Source organism: Propithecus coquereli, unplaced genomic scaffold, assembly GCF_000956105.1.
Source record: "Propithecus coquereli isolate 6110/MARCELLA unplaced genomic scaffold, Pcoq_1.0 Scaffold26, whole genome shotgun sequence".
Taxonomy (NCBI): domain Eukaryota; kingdom Metazoa; phylum Chordata; class Mammalia; order Primates; family Indriidae; genus Propithecus; species Propithecus coquereli.
The window spans coordinates 6,263,380-6,282,023 of NW_012148174.1; the positions used below are offsets into that span (position 1 = coordinate 6,263,380).

Below are 18,644 nucleotides of genomic sequence, written 5' to 3' on the forward strand. Positions count from 1 at the left end.
GCTGACTTGAGAAGAACAAAAGGCCAGAAGACTTCTTCACTTATTTCATCCCACGCCGGTGCCTTCCTCCTGTTTTTATGGTTCTGACATGATGGCTATTTTGGACCCTAAAGAGTTTCTTCTTAATAAACAACTGCCTTCTGTGGATTGGTTCTGGCCAGTCTCCTAAAGATGTGCAGTTAAAGGACTCGTGTCCTACATTTCACCTTTTTACATATAAGACCTAATTATAATACATTTAAATGTTAAATCTCCATCCCAAAGTGATCACGAGATGTATGTTACATACATGTAAACCTAATACGCATACATGTGGGTCTCCTTCATAAATACTCATAGCTCCCCTGCAACCTGTTGAATATGTATACTTGAGCAACCTCTTCGACATAAATTCCTGTCTTACCTCTCCCTCCCCCCTTAAAGTGCCTGTCTCACTTCCCAGCCTGTCAGGAAGGCCAGCCTGCAGGTTGCAACCCTTTATAAGAAATAAAGTCTCCTTGCTAAATTGACAGACTTCGTGACTCTTGACAGTTGATGATCCCTAATCCCTCTCATAAGCACTGACCTTCATTTTACTTGTCCATTTAAAATAAGTTCTTCATCACGGCCTCCAAAAAATCCTCCCCTTTTAACTTCCATTATTTTTATTAAGGGATCAATTGTCAAGATGCCACATCAGGAATGTCTCCTCTTTGATAAAAACAGCTAGATCTCTGAGGAAGGCACTTACTAAAGCCCCTACAAGATCATCAGATCCTACTGTGAAATTAAATAATTCAAACTTAAAGCTTCTGGAACTGTAAATTATCACAGCCTTGACAGGAATGTGACTGTGTGGCCTCAGTCACGTAGCACGCAGCTTCAACTTCTGCCTCTCCGATTATAGATTAACTCCTTTATTCCTATACTGTAGATTAGAAAATACTGAAAGGTGGCAGAAATAATATTCCCCTTAGGGAATGTTAAAGCAATCTTCCTTGGGCTTGTTACAGCAAGCTGCAGTCAAACAAATCACTATAACGTATATACTGACCTCCTATGAAAAATGTTGTAACCCTGCTAAACTTCTGTCTCTGCCTGTATAAGTGAAGCTTTAACTTTTCCATGTTGGAGCACTGGCCCTAATCCTTTGGAGTCTGTGCTTCCCAGGTAGCTATTGTCAAGCTTTGCCCCCCAAAAACTCTATACTTAATCATATTTTCTGAATCTCATCATTCAAGATTGACACCACCAAGTTTAACAGCATCTGAGCCTTTGGAATAAATACCAAATTCACCTGGAGGTAGGGAAGGAGTATTAGTCAGCCACAGAAGGTTCCTAGAAAGTGGAAGGCTGTCTCTTCCTTTCAGGACAAACGATCAGGTCTGACAAGCTGAAGCATTTTAAAACGTCAAGGCCCCACCCTGGGTATGGACAGAAAAGAGAAGATTTTAATTACTGAAGACAAAAGCATAATAGTTGCCCCAGGCCTTGTCTAAGCATTAGCTTTGCAAGATGCCCTCCCTGGTGCTACTACAACCTTGCCTCAAAACTTTCTTCCTGGATCAAGTTCACAGCTAATGGGTGCAGAGTGCACTGTCTGGGGGATGGGCACGCTTGTAGCTCTGGCTTGGGCGGTGCAAAGGCAATATATGTAACCAAAATCTTTGTACCCCATAATATTCTGAAATAAAAAAAAAAAAAAAAAAAACCTTCTTCCTGATGTATTAGCACGCGTTCACAGCAGCCTGACAAACTGGCCATCTGCCGCCACATGGTTCTGGGGTCATTAGAGACATGGCAGTCCTTACATGTCAAGTCCCCAGACTCAGTTCTCCCTTTGGCAGAATGAGTTTTGGGGGTCCTGAGATTTTTATTTTTTTCTTCCCATACCTTCCTTTAAAATCCCATTACCAGTTTCTATTTTGAATGATGAGAAAAAAAGCTTTGGCAATGGATAGTGGTGATGGTTGCAGAACACTACACACGTACTTAATGCCACTGAATTTTACTTAAAAATGATTAAAATGGTAAACATTATGTTATGTATATTTACCACAATTTTTAAAATTCCATTTCCAACTCTTAGACAGGTCTTAGGACCATGTCCTGGATTTCTGTTAATCTTCTAGATATTCTTTCTGTACCTAGCATCTTCCCATTCAACCACCTTACACAGCACTGCCTAAAATACTGCTTCTATCACATGAACTATTTCTTCAAAAAATTTAGTAATTATACATAAATACACATTCCTTAGACAAATATTCAAGATACTGTACCATCTGGTCTCAATTTACTTTTTCGATCATATCCTTTGCAAATCTCTCTTAGCTACAGATAGCTTTGTCAGACAATTCTTAGTGTTTCTGCTCATGCTCTTTCCTCACCTAAAAGGTTTTCCTCCCTATTCTGGTTAATCTTACGTACTTCAATCTTACTGGTTCTATAAAATATATTCTGACCACCATCATCCAGATTGATTTCCTTCTCGCCTTGTTAGTTATGAAGGAGCTCAGGAAACTTCACCCAAGAATGACTCCTTGGTGTAAAGAGTATTTTGAATTAAAGCCCCTTACAGATCAACAGGCCCTTGGAATGGGCTTTCCCTCTATCCGCATAATCAGACAGACCCATCAAAAGAACAACCAGCTTCCCTTTTCTTCCCTGTTATCTCATTATATTGCAGGAAAGAAAATCAAGAATGCAACCAGACCTGGCCCAAATCATTTTAAGCATAATACGTGTCTCTCAGGTTAATTTACAAGTCACTATGTTTCCCCCAGCCATTCATCCTCTCTAGCAACCATTTTTGCCCCTAAACAGAATTACCTATATTCCTCATCTCCTTCTCCCCTCTAAAAAGAGGGTATAATAATATCTGGATCCCATCAGGATATTGGGAATCACTCTGTGATTCTCCTTGTGCACACAGTAAATAAACCTCTTCCTCTTATTAATCAACCTTAATTGTGAATTGATATTTCAGCAAACTTTCAACGGGAAGTTTGCTGAAATATCACCCCCAGTTACCATTGACTGGACATTCTTATTGCTCATTTGAAAAACCGTTGTAGAATATACAGAACACAAATTCTACCTCCTCAATTAAATCACACACCCCTTGAAATTAAGATGTGTAATCTTTTATTTCTTTGTATATCCAGTATCTACATAGAACTGTGGTCTCCAACCCCTGGGCCAAGGCCCAGTTCTGGTCCGTGGCCTATTAGGAACTGGGCCACACATCGTCGCCTGAGCACCCCCTCCATCCCTTGGCCATGGAAAAATTGTCTTCCATGAAACTTAGGAACCAGGCCACACAGGAGGAGGTGAGCGGCGAGGGAGCAAAGCTTCATCTGTATTTACAACCAGTCCCTATCACTTGCATCACAGCCTGAGCTCCCCCCACCCCACACTCAATAGAAAAATTATCTTCCATGAAACCTGTTCCTGGTGCCAAAAAGTTGGGGACCACTGATATAGAAGGTACTAAAAAAAAAAAAAAAGATAGACTTATCTAATTCCAAGTCATCAAATAACAATAAAAATACTCAATTACAAGATAGAAATAATTATAGAAGAATTTTTCAATATGGAACATTCAAATAAAGACATTTCTAGTTAATCCAAAATTAAATGAATCCTATTCTTACACTAATTCTTACACTAATCCTATCACTTACAATTCATACCTACTTCCAAAACACACCTGAGATTATAAAAATAGAAAGTACAGACCTGGGGCCAAAATGGCTGACTAGATGCAGCTAATATGTGTCTTTTACACGGAGAGGAACCAAAATAGCAAGTAGTTATTCACACTTCAATTAGATTATCTAAGAGAGAACACTGGGATTAACAAGCCTCAAATATATCACTTACCAAATGTCACTTAATGACACAGAAAGCCAAAGCACTGTAGATAACCAGAACAAATCGTTCTGTAATTTTTGCTTCCATATTGTATCACTATTACCAATATTTAATAATTTTATGTTATCTATGATTATATCATGCATTTTTCAAAAAACGAAAATCATTTTTTGAAAAATAAAGTGGCCAAATAAGATTACAAACAAAATAACAATTTTTCCTGTTGCATCACTGTTATGGATTGAATTGTGTTCCTCCAAAATTCCTATGTTGAAACTCTAACCTCTAGTACCTCAGAATGTATTTGGGGCCTTTAAAGAGATAATTAAGGTTAAATGAAGTCATAAGGGTGGGATCCTAATCCAACAGGACTGATGTCCTTATAAGAGGAAGAAACATCAGGAGAGCGCCCAACACAGAGGATAGGCCATGTGACGACATAGCAAGAAGGTGGCCGTTTGCAAGACAAGGAGAAAGCCTCACCAGAAACCAATGCCGCTGGCACCTTGATCTCGGATTTCCAGCTTTCGAAACTGTGAGAAAATAAATTTCTCTTGTTTAAGCCACTCAGTCTGTGCCATTTTGTTAGGACAGGTCTAGCAAATTAACACAACTTGGGGCTGAGGCCCCAGACATAAAAAACAAAGGTTGTGATAGGCCCACACACTCTACAAAGAGGTAATAGAATAGCTATACAGAACTTGTTAAGGTGAGACCAAAAACAGGTCTGGAAGCCTTGGGCCATCCATCTATCACCTATGTCAAGGACATTTAAGCAGAAACATGAAATTTAAAATTTGAAGTTAAAGATTAGAGAGTAAGGATTTGTTTAAAGGGAGAGTTGTTGGAGAAATAAAATGCTTCCCCTGACTGTCCCCAAGCCAAGTGAGGGGCATCAGAGAACCACGCAGGGAGTTTGAACAGCCTAAAACTCCTGAAAGAGTCCAAGACATCTGAAAGAGTCTAACACAGACAGGCTGGCTAAAGGTGCCTTGGGTGGCAGCACAAAGAAACAGGGCTCTGCTCTGGGACTGACCTCCGTTTTAAGAACTTAGCAAGGATGTGCATGTGTTTCCCGAGGACCAGATGGGAACTCTGAAGAAAGAAACAAGATGTGGGTAATTTTCTAAAAGAACTACCTGGTGTAGCCAGGGGCTGCGGAGGAGTGAGAAGAGGCCAGGTGAGAAGGCACTGCTGACCTGAGCGCCTTGGGGAGCTACCGAGAGATCTCCCTCCCTAGTGGATGCCCAGTGGGGGTGATCAGTGTAATTTTCCAACACAACCTCACCACTCTTACCTAATATTTGAAAATGGTCTTTCGTGGGGTAAAGTATTTCTGGCACCTTCTTCCTCATCCTATCTTGTCTTCTCACGTATCTCATTCTTTTACTACATGTGAATGTTTATACCACTGCTGTACAGGAATGTGGCTTCCTTTTTTTTTTTTTTTTTTTTATTAAAAACAAAAAGAAATAGGGTCTCGCTACACTATGTTTTTTCCCAGGGTGGTCTTGAACTCCTGAGCTCCAGAGGGAGTGTGGGACTACAGCTGGGACTATAGGTGTACACCATCACACCCAGCTTAAGTAACATCCTTAATCTGGCAACTAACACTCTTAGAAATACATTTTTCCCTTTCCTCTTTGACTTAAGAAAAATAAGGAAAGAAATAGCTCTTCAAGGATAAATAATTCTTCTCTTACCATATTTAGGCCTTCCTAAATATGGTAAGAGAAACTCAATAATGTTTGAGGGAGAGAATTCAATGTTTATGTCCATAATTACTACACTTAAAAAAGGAATTCCTTCTTATAAAATCACTTCATACATCAATTTTTACCTCACAAAACGAAGACAATTATTTTAGGACTCAATCTTGCTTATGAGAAAAAGCAAGCACACCAGAGAGCTTTCAGTCTCAAAGGTCACTAAACAACCACAATTTGATTAATATTTTTCTAAATTCTTCTTCTTTTTCTTCTCATTCCTTGTATGGCAGTCACTAGTCAGAAAAGAATTTCTTTGACCCAAAAGCATCACAGCTTCTCAATATTATATTACTGAAGGATTCATATGCCAGTGATCTCAGAAATTCCATTTAATAATGGTATTTCATACTCGGTTTAGTATTATTTTAGGTGGGAGATGAGGGCCTAGAGTAAAATAGCAAGGCGATAGTTACGGAAAGACCGTAAGTATTTAAGAGCTTATTTTCATATTTAACTTTTAAGTATTTAAAAGCTTAGTTTTCACCAGAAAATAAAATTGTTTTAACTCCTGAAAGGATTTACCACACTAACCCTGAAAGAGCTGAATGAATCGAGTATGTAACGCCGAGGTGATCACCCCATCCGGCAGCTCCCTCAGGAAGAGCTTCAACAAACTGGCTGCTGAGCAGATGTCGCCATCTCTCCCGAGCTCCACAGGCTCTCCGCTCTCGAACTTCAGTCGCAGTTGTTCCACTAGCTTCGCGTTACCATTCACTCTAAAAAGGCCTTCTTGAGTGAGTCCTGGAACAGCAAAGTAGACACAGAAAATAGAGGTTTTTCACAAACAGAGACAAAATCTAAATAACAACAACAACAGGAATAAATAAATCTCAGCATAGGATTCTCTGACTAGTATAATTATCGATCACTGGAAGATTTTTGCATTTTATAAAAATGTTTTCTTACAACAATCGGTTTTCATACCCACTACATATCAACTAAAAAGATCATATGATTATTATAAAATCTGACCTCTAAAAATAAAGCCTATGCCATATACAAACATAGAACATATAATACTACACAAAGAAATTTAATTTATATAATCACAGTACATCACAGAAACTTACCCTGGGCTCTAATAGTAGGTTAGCATTTCATGAACAACTATTTTCAAGTATGACATGTATGGTAAGAAACTTCTGAACTATATGTGATTACCTTTATAATAGTTTGATTAAGAAATAAGCAATATTTCTTCAGTAATCACTAAATTCAAAATGGAAGACTGCAAGAGACTATGGAGTGGCATAAGACTAGATCCTTAAGTCAACTGAGAGGCATATCAGTGTCAGCTGGGGTTAGCAGAGAAGGCCTCCCGGAGGAGGTAAAGTTAACCTTTGGCTAAAACATAAGCAAAATGGAAGCGCTGAGGCTAATGTAGTGTGAATCTAATGTAGCTTAAGCTGCAGGTTTCCTCATTTTCTTGGGCCCTTTCCAAGCTCTGTTCCTAATTCTGTATTCTTCATATTGTGCTCCTTTTCTTAAAGAGGTTTCAAAAGGATTAAGCATTTGGACCTACAAAACCTTGATTTATCCTTGACAAAGAACCAAACAAATCTGAACTGAGAAATAGGAACAGGATAGCACAAAGGCAGGCAGATGAAAATGTGGGCTGTTCAGATCAAAGACCGACAGGTAATAAAATGGAAGAAATGGGACAGGGCCTACGAATGCCAAGTTAAAGAGTGAAGACTATCTCACGGGAGCATTAAGTGGGGGAAAAGACAATACAATCAGGGTTTAAGGAAGACTCAGCTAGCTAAGAAGTGGAGAATGGAGAGGGCAAAGAGCTTGCCTTAGGGAGACTATTTTCTACTGCAAGGCAATAAGACTGAGATTATGGTGGAAAAGTAGTAAAAAAGTAGTAAAAAAACCAAAAAACAAAAACAAAGAATAAATATGACTTGGTAAAAGGGTAACCTTAAGGTTTGAAAAACAGAAATCCAGGAAGTAAACACTGTAAAAGATAAAGTGAAGGGGTGGGGATGGGGGCAGTAGCTGGTTTAGGGCAGAAGATAATGATTTCCAGCTCAGTGTGTTGGGTTTAAGGACACAGTACACCGCATGAGCGAATGTGTCCGACAGGGGAGGACTCTGAAGGCGTAGGAAACAATATTCCAAAGAGTAGGCCAAGGACTTAACTCGACACTCTTGAGAGTCTACTGGTGAATGTTAGCAATGACATAAGCGTTGAAGTCTATTAGAATTTTTTGGGAGGTGATTGTTTATGTTACAGCCTCTGCATCTTTCTCTTATCTGGGAATTATACTGCTCTTTTTAAAGCAAAAGAGGAAGCCGATTTCATTTTAATTTATAACTTGATAAAATACTTTATGAACTCTTTAATTCAACAAATATGTAATGAGTGCCTGGTACTATGTTAGGTACTAAAAAAAAATAATCGTGAGAAAAATATTCAAACACTACCATTACCCTTACGGAGTTTGTAGTCTGGTAAGATGTTTGTGTGCTTCCACATATACATATTATTTGGCTGTGAAGAACATCAATATCAAAAGTTGGTATGTGCTGGGAGAGGTTGGCTCAGGGCTGTAATCCTAGCACTTTGGGAGGCCAGGGCAGGAGGATCACTTGAGGCCAGAAGTTGGAGACTAGCCTGGGAAATATAGCAAGACCCTCATCTCATCTCTAGAAAAAATTTAAAAAATTAGCCAGGCACGGTGGTTCACACCTGTAGTACTAGCTATTGGGCAGGGTGAGGCAAGAGGATCACTTGAGCCCAGAAGTTTGAGGGTGCAGTGAGCTGTTATGATGCCACTGCACTCTAACCTGGGCAACAGAATGAGACCCTGTTTCAGAAAACAAACAGAAAGTCGATATTAATTTCAGCTCTAATCCTGACAAAAATTATGAGACCAAGGATGATATGAAAAGTATTTAACAACCACTATGGTCAGGGGACCATCTAATCAGAAGAGATACAGTCAGTACGTTTGGTAGGCAGCTTCCAAAATAGTCCCCATGATCCCCAACCTCTCGGTATCATACCCATTGTAATCCCCTTCAATCGAGTGTGGACTGGACCTAGTGACTTGCTTCTAACAACAGAATACTGCAAATGTGGTGTCACGTCTGAGATTAAGTTATAAAAACTGTGACAATCCATCATGCTTGTTCTGTCTCTCTCTGGCTTGTTCACTCTGAAGAAACGGCCACTGTATTTACTTTGTTAGCTACCCTATGGAAAGGACCATGGGCAAAGAACTAAGGGTGGGTGGCTGGCCAACAACCAGTGAGTAACTGAGACCCTCAGGTCAACAGTCTAAAAGTAACTGAATCCTGCGAACAACTGCATGACTGAGTTTGCCAGGGAATCTTTCCCCTGTCTGCCTTTTGAGTCCTGATATAACTGAAGTCTTGGCTGATATTATGATTGCAGCCTTGTCAAAGACCCAAAGGACGCAACTAAGCCATTCCCAGATTCCTCACCCACAGTAACTGTGAGATAGTAATAATTATTATTTTAATCCACTATGCTTTGGGGTAATTTGTTATACAGCAATGGATAACTAATATGATATACCATTTCCTTAAATTCTGCAGAATATCAGGTACTATTTGGGAGATTTCAGCTGTCATTAAAAGTCTTCATTCAAGGTCTGTTTCCCTCTACTACATCAAAGTTCATCCTTAACTTCAGAAATTTATCCAGGTATCAGTCAGCTAGCATCCAATAAAACAGCATTCTGTTTCTGGTCAAAGCTCAAATCCTGAAAATCTAGAATTTTGAGTCCAGCTCCTATATTTACCCAGCTCCTTATCCTAACCTTGCCTTCTGTTTTTGGCCAAGCAAATGCCCCTTGGATCTGATTTCATATGTGTTTTTCTAGCTCTGACCTTAGGCTTTCTTTTCCAACAAAGTTTTTTTGAACCTTCCCTTAAATAAATACACATCCAGCAATTCCAAAACAACTACCCAGCTCCAAGAACTGTGCTCCTCAAGCCTCCTGATCCCACTGGACCATACTATTAATAGCAGACTGATCAGGTATAAATGGAAGTCATTGAATTTAATGCTTCTCAATCATTTTTTTCTGCCTCCATTCCATTTACTGAGCAACTCTCTTCCCTCAGGAGTATCTCCCACCCAAAATAAGTCTTACGATACTTAGCGATATTCAACCAGGGGAAGTTTACTCCTGGACATGGGTATATCACATTCTGGAAAAAAGAATCCACACAGTTTTTAAAAGCACCTTTATGACGCAATAATATATTCAGTGCCCCATATGAGGGTAAGCAGACTACATAACCTTTAAATTTTCCTACCCTAAAATTTTTGAAAGTTATGACTATAACAGAAACGTTCATAAGAAGGAGATATTTAGATTTCATGAAGTAGAATTACTCGCATACATTTCAGAGTTCCTGTTATCTTTGAGTTCAGGAGATACATTGTGCTAATTGTCACAAAACAGCAACTTAATAGTGGCTTAGAAATGAAAGAAAAATTATGTAAGTTAACGTCTACATAACTGACAGCTACTCTTTTGTACAACTGAAATATTTCTTTCAAAATAGTATGAATATTATTAGAAACTATACCAGAAGTCAGAATTTGCCTGATGGCACACTTCGGCTCAGGAAGTATATGACAATATGTAAGTGCATTCTGACACCTGGTGGTGGCTTGAGATTCCTACACTATTTAAAACAGCATAACTCAGTCCCTTCACCCTAAGGAGAAGAAATCTATGAACACTATCAGCAAGGTTACTTTAAAATGATATGCCTTATAAGTTATACTATATATTTTAAAGGAAAAAGTCCAAAGTAGTTTAAAGGCCTTGATACAGGCTTTGATAAATCCTTTCTGTCCTAAAACTCCATTATAATAATAGCTTTCCCTTATATCAAGTTGTTAAATTGTCTGGTTTACAAAAAACTACTAAAAAGTATGACCAAAATCACAGGTGTACATAAATATTTGACGACTTGAAAAAACTACAATTAAATAAAATGAACATTATACCACCCTTTAACCTTACACAAGTTCTTTGGTTTATTTCAAATACAAGAAGGGGTGTCTGGTTGTATATGTAGTAATTGACTATATAGCCTTTCAAAACGTAGGTCCCAGTCCCTACTACAGTTTGCCCCATCAAGATTCTGATTCAGTAGATACGGGGTGTGGCCAATCCATGTGTATTCCGAAAAGACTCCACTAGCGATTCCATTTCACATCTCCAATTAAGAATAATTGATTGAACCCACTAAAATGTTTAGTTTGCATTACCTGAATATATCTATTAAAATATAACTAAGAGTATGCTAAGGAGGGGCGGAAGAAAACCTATAACCCTAATTCAGATTTTGCCAAAATTCTCGCACATTGATGGTGTGAATGTAAACTGGTTCACCTCCTATAGAGCTCATTACAAATGTACATATCCCTTGAGCCAGCAGCCCACTTCTAGGAAGTTAGTCTGTAGTTGTATGTACTTGAAATGACACAAGTTAAGGGTCAGTTATGGAATCATTGTTTGTAAACAGAAGACTAGAAACAATTCAATGCCCATCAGTATGAGACTATTCAAAAATATATACAATTTTAAAAATTAAAAATGTAAAAGATTTTCACATAAGAGTAAAAGTAAGAGACTATTACTCAATCAATCTTGGGGAAAGAAACACTGATTATGCCAAAACCAAATTATTATTTTAGGTAGTCACAGTTGGGCATGCAAATGAATACTGAATAACACTATTTAACAGATTAATTACCTGGAGATCCACTTGTGTCTACCTCAGTGGGATGCAGTTTTACTCAATACTGGATATGTAAATGAGTCCTGTCAAAGCTCTAACTTAGTAACACCTGGCTTCAAGATTTTGTAGGCCAGGCTTCCATCTGCCTGCTGTGCTATGTATAACACCTTTCATGTTTAACTGTTTAAAGTATTTCAATACACCCACAGCTGTTTTCTAAGAATTTGGCACTTCTATAGCTCATTTTCCTTCCAAAATAAGGAGATAAATCCTTCAAGGTAAGAAAACAAGTTTGGCTCTTCGGTTTTCAGAACAAAACATCATTTTGTCATCTACATACTTGGCAACCAGAGCAGATTTTTTTTTTTTTTCAACTAACACAAATACCTGACCTTGTCGAGGAATGAACCATTTGCCACATAGTCCCTGTCAAAAGGCGATACACGTTCCCGTAAAGAAGCATATGATCAGTGCTTCTCACTCATTTCCAATGAAGGATCCTTATCAGCAGGGGGAATGTAATGCTGGGAAGATGAAGCAAACTGCATGAAGTACAGTAGCTCCCCCTTATCCACACAGGACCCGCTCCAAGAGCCCCAGTGGATGTCTGAAACCTCAGATAGTATCAAACTCCACATGTACTGGGTTTTCCTCTAACTTGTAATTTTGCACTATAAGAGATTAACAACAATAACTAATAATAAAATAGAATTGTGACAATGTACTGTTCATAATTTCATGGATAGATTCGTTCTCACCATAGATCTTAGCAACCTCAGCATTAGATTTTTTTTCTTTCCTTACTAAGTCAAGAACTTTCATCTTTTCACTTAAAGGAAGTACTTTTTGGCTTCTCTTTGGCATAACCGAACTGCCAGCATCACTATTGTTGCACTTTGGAGCCATTAGTAAGTAACATAAGGGTCACTTGAACACAAGCACTGCCATATCAAGACAGTCAATCAGATAACTGAGACCAAGACTAAGTGATTAATGGGCAGGTGACCTACACAGGTGGATATGCTGGACAAAAGTATAAGTCACATCCTGAGTGGGGACAGAGTGAGATTTCATCATGCTATCTGGAACAACATGCAACTTAAAACTTATGAAGTATTTATTTCTAGAATTTTCCATGTAATATTTTTGGACCTTGGTTTATACATAACTGAAACTCTGGGAAGCAAAACTATGGATAAGGGAAAACTGTATAGAATTTATTTGAAGTCTCAAGTTTTATATTTTAAAATCCCTACAAATTTTATATTCTGAAATGAGTCCATTCTTATTTTAGCACAGAAATGATAAAAATTCCAAACTTTTCCCTCAGAATGCTTCCCTCCCAAATCTTTTAAAGTTTATTGATATTTATTATGTAGTTCAGAGTTCTCCATCACACAACCCTAGCTTCAAAAGGATTTAAGAGGGATATGGAAGCATTCTCTCAAATTACCCAGGTTTATGTTTTGTTTCAAATAAAATCATCAAAAAGCTGTGGGCTACAAGCTTTCAATAACTAAGAAATGTAATTTACCTTTCACTGAGCAATGTACTATATTATTCTCCAAATGCTTAATATGCTTAACTTTATCACTCTAAAAATAAAGGACACCCCAATAGTAGGGTAATAGGCATAATTTTTTAGTATCCCTACTGAGTGTCTGAACACCGTCAAGGCATTCAGTAAGTTCATGATTGGTCTCAGCTGAAAGAGATACCCAGAAAGTGTTCGATTACATTAAAAATTAATGACTATCAGCTGAAATTTAATTAATCAAGAGAACTCACTATTAATATTAGTACAGTATATGTGAAGTGTAGTTAAGCAATTAAAACTAGAAAACATTCCAAACTAGAAATCTAAATAATTAAAGTGATTGCTCTGTCGTTAATCCAATTGGTATCGTCAAGATAATGTTGATAAGATAGTATGTCAAGCAGTAATGTCCTTTTTTAAGGGAAGAGTATATTACACAATAAGTTGATATACTAAGTAAGGTGTTTTAGAAGATATTCTAATCATACATTATAAAATAATTCAAACAAACTCCCTTTATGCAAGAACTATAAAAACAAACAGAACTAAAACATGCCTTAGCTTACCATGCTGCGTCAAGTATTCCACTATGTTCCACACAATAGCTGGAATACCATTCTCAGTGAGCCCCTGCCGTTGAAGTTCTTGGAGACTGACTCCAAATAATTTCTTATAGGTAGAATCCCTCTGTTCATTTAATGGCACTGCCACTATCTTTTTCATGTCTTCTTTCAGCCGAACTGCTGCTTTACTTTGCTTAAAAGAACGGAAGAAAAAAGAGCAGTCAGTCATATTTACCACAGGAGGTTGCATGGTTACAACCGAAGCACCTGAATCAAAATGTAAACATTTGGAGACAAATAGTAGTGGTCTTCGCTTAATTTTACTTCAACTCAAATAAAAATCTTTAACGTCTCTCACGTGTTGCTCAGTGTTACGAAAGTCACAGACTGATATAATGGTTAAACAGAGTGGAAAATAATGAGAAACCTAAAGCCACGACTTAAGTGTGGCTAAGAGAGGGAGCAACACACTGCAGTATCTAAGAGATATTACTACAGTAACCAAGGGGTGTGACTCAGAAGCACCTGGTTAACAGGAAAATAAAACATTTTTAACACTGAAACCCCACGCAGAGCCAGAAACACTGAGATGTTTTTAAAGATGAAAACTTATCTAGATGTCATTTTAAGGTAGCTTTAAAGAGTCAAAAGAAAAATTACAAATGTAGAGTGAACATTTTATTTCTCTGACTTGATTGCCTCTGTATATATCTCAGTAATTTTTTGGCACATATAATCAATTTGATTCTCATTTAGGTTCAAAATGCCATGTCTTTGAAATAGCAACATTTTAGGTAGTCACAATTTTAAAATTTTCAACAAGACTATATATAAAAAATGAAACTTATATTCAATTGACTCAAGTTACTAACAACGAAAATTCCATGTTTGTTTCTTCCTTTTAATAAAAATTTGTATCCCAAGGAAGAGAACATTTTTTTAAGCATGTGTCCTATTCTAAATGTTGTAAATGTGTGTTAGTAAAATGAAAACACTGAAAAGAAAGATGGCAAAATGTAAACAATTTTACTGGGGGACAGAGGCAGCAGAACTAGGGGAAACTTTCACTTGTTGAGAATGAATGTAGCAACTAATCAAAATGTAAATATTACTAAGTGACTACCATTTAGTTATTACAGTATCCTAAGAGTAGAAACATTACTTCTAATCTAGAGTTAAGGAAACAAAACCACAGTTAAGTAATTTGGTAAAAGTCACAGAACTAATAAAAGACAGTTTCATTTTGTTCTGGGTCTGTGTTCCTCTCCTTGATTGAGATTTAATGTTATAGTGCAGTTAGTATATAATTATAGTAAACTATGATAAATGCTATATATGACATAAGACAATTACATGCAAGTAGTTAATTCCACAATCATTATGTTGAGTAGGATACTTGTAATCTCAATTTGATTTTGAATTGCATAATCTACAGAATCAGGTCAAATTTCATTGACATATTTGCATCTTTTAATATGTCAATTAATGCTCTGTTAATAGCCCTTCCTCTTCATTCTCTCCATTGGTTAGAACTACAGACAGTACGTTGTGTCTCTGTAAATAGGGTAACAAGCAATCTTGGCATGGTGACTCAGAAAGTATTCAGGTAAGAGACATAATTAACCTCACATATTTTGAAGCGAATGCAGTTTAAACTACCTACTCACTCAAAATAGAGCCATACTATATAATATCTTCATACATAATGATAGTAATAAAGGAAAATCTGATTATTGTTTTTAATTGGCAATTTAATTCAGGCTAATACTTTAAAGAAAAACAAATATTGGTTAAAAAACAATGAAATAGCAATTATACTCTCAGTAAGATAGGAAGATTTGATTCTTGTTTTTAATTGGGAATTAATTCAGGGTAATACTTCTTAAAAGTAAACATTGTTTAAAAAACAACCACAACGAAACATAATAGTTGTATTTTCAGAGACATCCCAATTAATTCTTCACATCACCATAAATACTTATTATAAGGTTTTGCTCTTCTAACTCACTTGGAAAAGGAGACATGTAATAGAAACCAATAATGAGATGTTTCTAATAGTTTATACCTAAACTATTAAAGAATATACAACAGCTTTGAGCAAATATAAAATATCCTTTCCAGTAATAAGAAATAGTCAATAGTCCTCTAGTTATTTAATTAACTATAGAAATGAAAAACTATAATTAATTCCATTTAAACTTTATTTTGTACTGTAATACAATGATACATTTCTACCTCTTTGTAAATTTAAATACTTGTAGAGTTTTAGCTTCCCTTCAAATACACATCTTACCTTTCTAGCCTTAATATTGATATTGCCTTTATTATTAATAAAGAAGCCCCAACCATTTTTCTGTCTTTTGACAAGCCACTCAAGCTTCAGTTGCCTGCAGGAGAAAGGGTCTGATTCACCTGGTGGGGATACTGGGCCCACTATTTGCTAGAGGCAGGACAATCATTTTGAGCTATAGTCTCCTTAAAGCTGTTGACAATGAAGGTGCAGTCATTCCCCAAAACATAGTCAGGACTTTATATTAGGAAAAAGGACAAGTGGAGGCTAGGCGACCCCAAATCAACAAATATTCAACAGTAACAGTAACAACAGTTACTAATTAAGGTATTCTGAGTCTACCTTAACTGTTCAAACTTCAAACTTGGGGCTTCTGGATCCTTGAGTGCAGCCTTTTGACTGAATCCCAATTTTACAGAACAAATCCTTTTAATAAAGGGATTTGTTCTGGGAAATTGGGATTCAGTCAAGGGGCCGCACTTGGGGATCTTGAGGTCACAGGTTCCCCACTCCTGGCTTTTGTTTGCATATAAATTCCCATACATCATTTGAGTTTGAAGACTGGACTACAGAGCGTTGTGTGTATGTCTGTGTAAAAGCAATATAGGTTCCCACATTAAAAGGACAGAAAACTTTAGGATTTTACTGTTAGAAAAATCCTTAGGGGTCTTTTAGTGCTCATACTATCACCTTAGGAATAAGAAAATCAGGATCACTGTGGTAATCTCAGTGAGAAAGGGCTGCGCCTACAGCCCAGATCTCCTGAGTTTTATACCAACATGCTTTTTAGTAAGTAAGTGCTGGTGACCTTGTTTATTTATGCCTTTATTTTTTGTTCAAAAAATAGTTAAGATAGTTAACGAAATGCATACACTAGGACTGTAGTTAATATTTGCCCACCCTGTCTCTCTGATCTTTCTTTCCTGAGCACTAGAAATGACTCTCTGGAATATCCTCACCTGACTAAAGAAACTTCTTTCCAAAAGAAACGCAATAGTCTTGAGACCTCCTCACTAGGAATCTCATCAATAGCCAGGGAAGATCAACCATCAGAGAAGAGACTCATCTACCAGAGTAGTTTCTTAAACTGTGATTTTTATGTCAACCTTAAATGAAATTTTGTTCACGTTTTGGATATAAATTAAGGAAAATCATGAAGTTCCACACGAGTCAAAGTGTATTTCAATCAAGGTAAAAATCAATGTATTGCAGGCCAAGGGCAAGAAGTAACACAATCAGACAATCAGAGATGACTACAAATCTGCAAGACAAATAGGTCAATCTGCTGCCTCATTCTACACATTTTCCGTTCTATATTTTTCTTTTATAAAGCTAGAAAAACAGAAGATTTGTCTTTGTAACAAAATACAAAGATCAATATTTTACACATAAACAAGTCAGATTTTGAAGGAAACTCTTTGGAGTGATAAAAAGATAATCACCTGAATACCCAGATGCTACAAGCCTCAGGGCTAAAAGGAAGACAGAGAGTCTGACACACAGGATGCTGAAAAGTTCTGAGCCTGGAAACAAGGAAGTCATCCTGCAGTTTTACTAAGAAAATGCAATCTGTGGGGATGGATGGTCCTCCATCTGGTGACCATTCAGTGTCTATGTGTCAAAAATTGCCCAGATATTTCTGGATATTTAAGGATGCCATCACACATCCACCTACAACAAACTGCAGTTCTTTCTGAATCTAAAAACAAAACAAAACAAAAAAAAAAAATGAACAGTTAATGAGTAGTTAAGGTAATAATAAAGAAGATGATATTTCTCATGTAGTACCTCCGTGGACAAATAAAATGCCCCCTGGAACACAATATCAACTTGAAATGTAAATATATGTAATTCACATATAAATCTATGCATTTTCTATAGTGAAATAAAAATATAAATTACAGCATTCTATAAATTATATAATGGACAATATTTGATTATTGTAAAAGGTTTTATATAAGCACCAGAATTTTTTAGAAATTCATGAATTTCCATCCTAGAAATACGCACATTTTCCTACAGATTTTATATCAGTGTTGTTTATTGATGCTCCTGTATTATAAAAACCAGAAGTTTCCAGTTGATTAAGGATTCACAAATATATATCAACCAAGCTTTTCCACCATCACTTTCAGCAACTATGCTGAAACAAAAATTCTAGAGTTACTAGACAAAAATAGGAATACGAAATAGAAAAATGTCATACACACACTCAAAGGTTAATTAATGGTTATTTCAATTCTTTCTCAAGCTAGCCACAGGATTTTTCCAATAACTACAATTAAACATTCATATTTAACTCTTTAGGAACAAGAAAGTCTAAACCACTTGAGTATACTCTACTTTAAATCAAGTTGACTTAGCCAAATAAAGCAGGCATGTATTTTCCTTCACCTTTTTTTGGAAACTGAAGAGCACAAAAATGCTGAATGTCACCCAAAATGCTGTTTAATACCCATTTCAATAGTTAGGAATTTAAGTAACAAATATTTCTCCACCTCCTAGGAAGGAAAAAAAGTTATACAAAGTTCTCATCAAAACAAGGAGGGCAAAGGCCTCTCCCTAAAAACTGGTAGTATCCACAGAAGACAGAAGAAGGCCTGTACTTACACAGATGGCTAGAGCTCCTGCCCCCATTCTCTCAGGAAGTGTTTGGAAGAACTGATGAAGACCAAATGAAAACATTAAAATGACAGCAAAACACTTAAATTCCATTCAGCAGATGTGCTCTGATTTGAAAAACAGCTCCCGATCCAAAGGCCCCACAGTAAGCTGAGAGCAGCTCCTAACATTTTAGGAAGTGTGGCTTTGCTTTTTATTCGGCTAAAGCCACATGGCTGGGAGGACTGCCTGTAGTTGAAATTTGATCCACAGCCTCAGTGTTGGCAAGTAGAGGG

At 37.0% G+C, this 18,644-nt stretch overlaps 1 protein-coding gene across 1 annotated transcript in view; it reads right to left on the minus strand.

The window, feature by feature from the left end:
- FAM13A (family with sequence similarity 13, member A) overlaps positions 1 to 18,384 on the minus strand; it is a 207,150-nt gene extending 188,766 nt beyond the window's left edge. Inside the window, exons 1-3 of the mRNA XM_012647212.1 lie at positions 18,358 to 18,384; positions 13,461 to 13,650; positions 6,156 to 6,365 (exon numbers count right to left, since the gene is read on the minus strand). Of these exons, the coding sequence (XP_012502666.1) occupies positions 6,156 to 6,365; positions 13,461 to 13,650; positions 18,358 to 18,384 (427 nt within the window). The remainder of the gene's footprint in view (positions 1 to 6,155; positions 6,366 to 13,460; positions 13,651 to 18,357) is intronic.
- Positions 18,385 to 18,644: the final 260 nt, after the last annotated feature.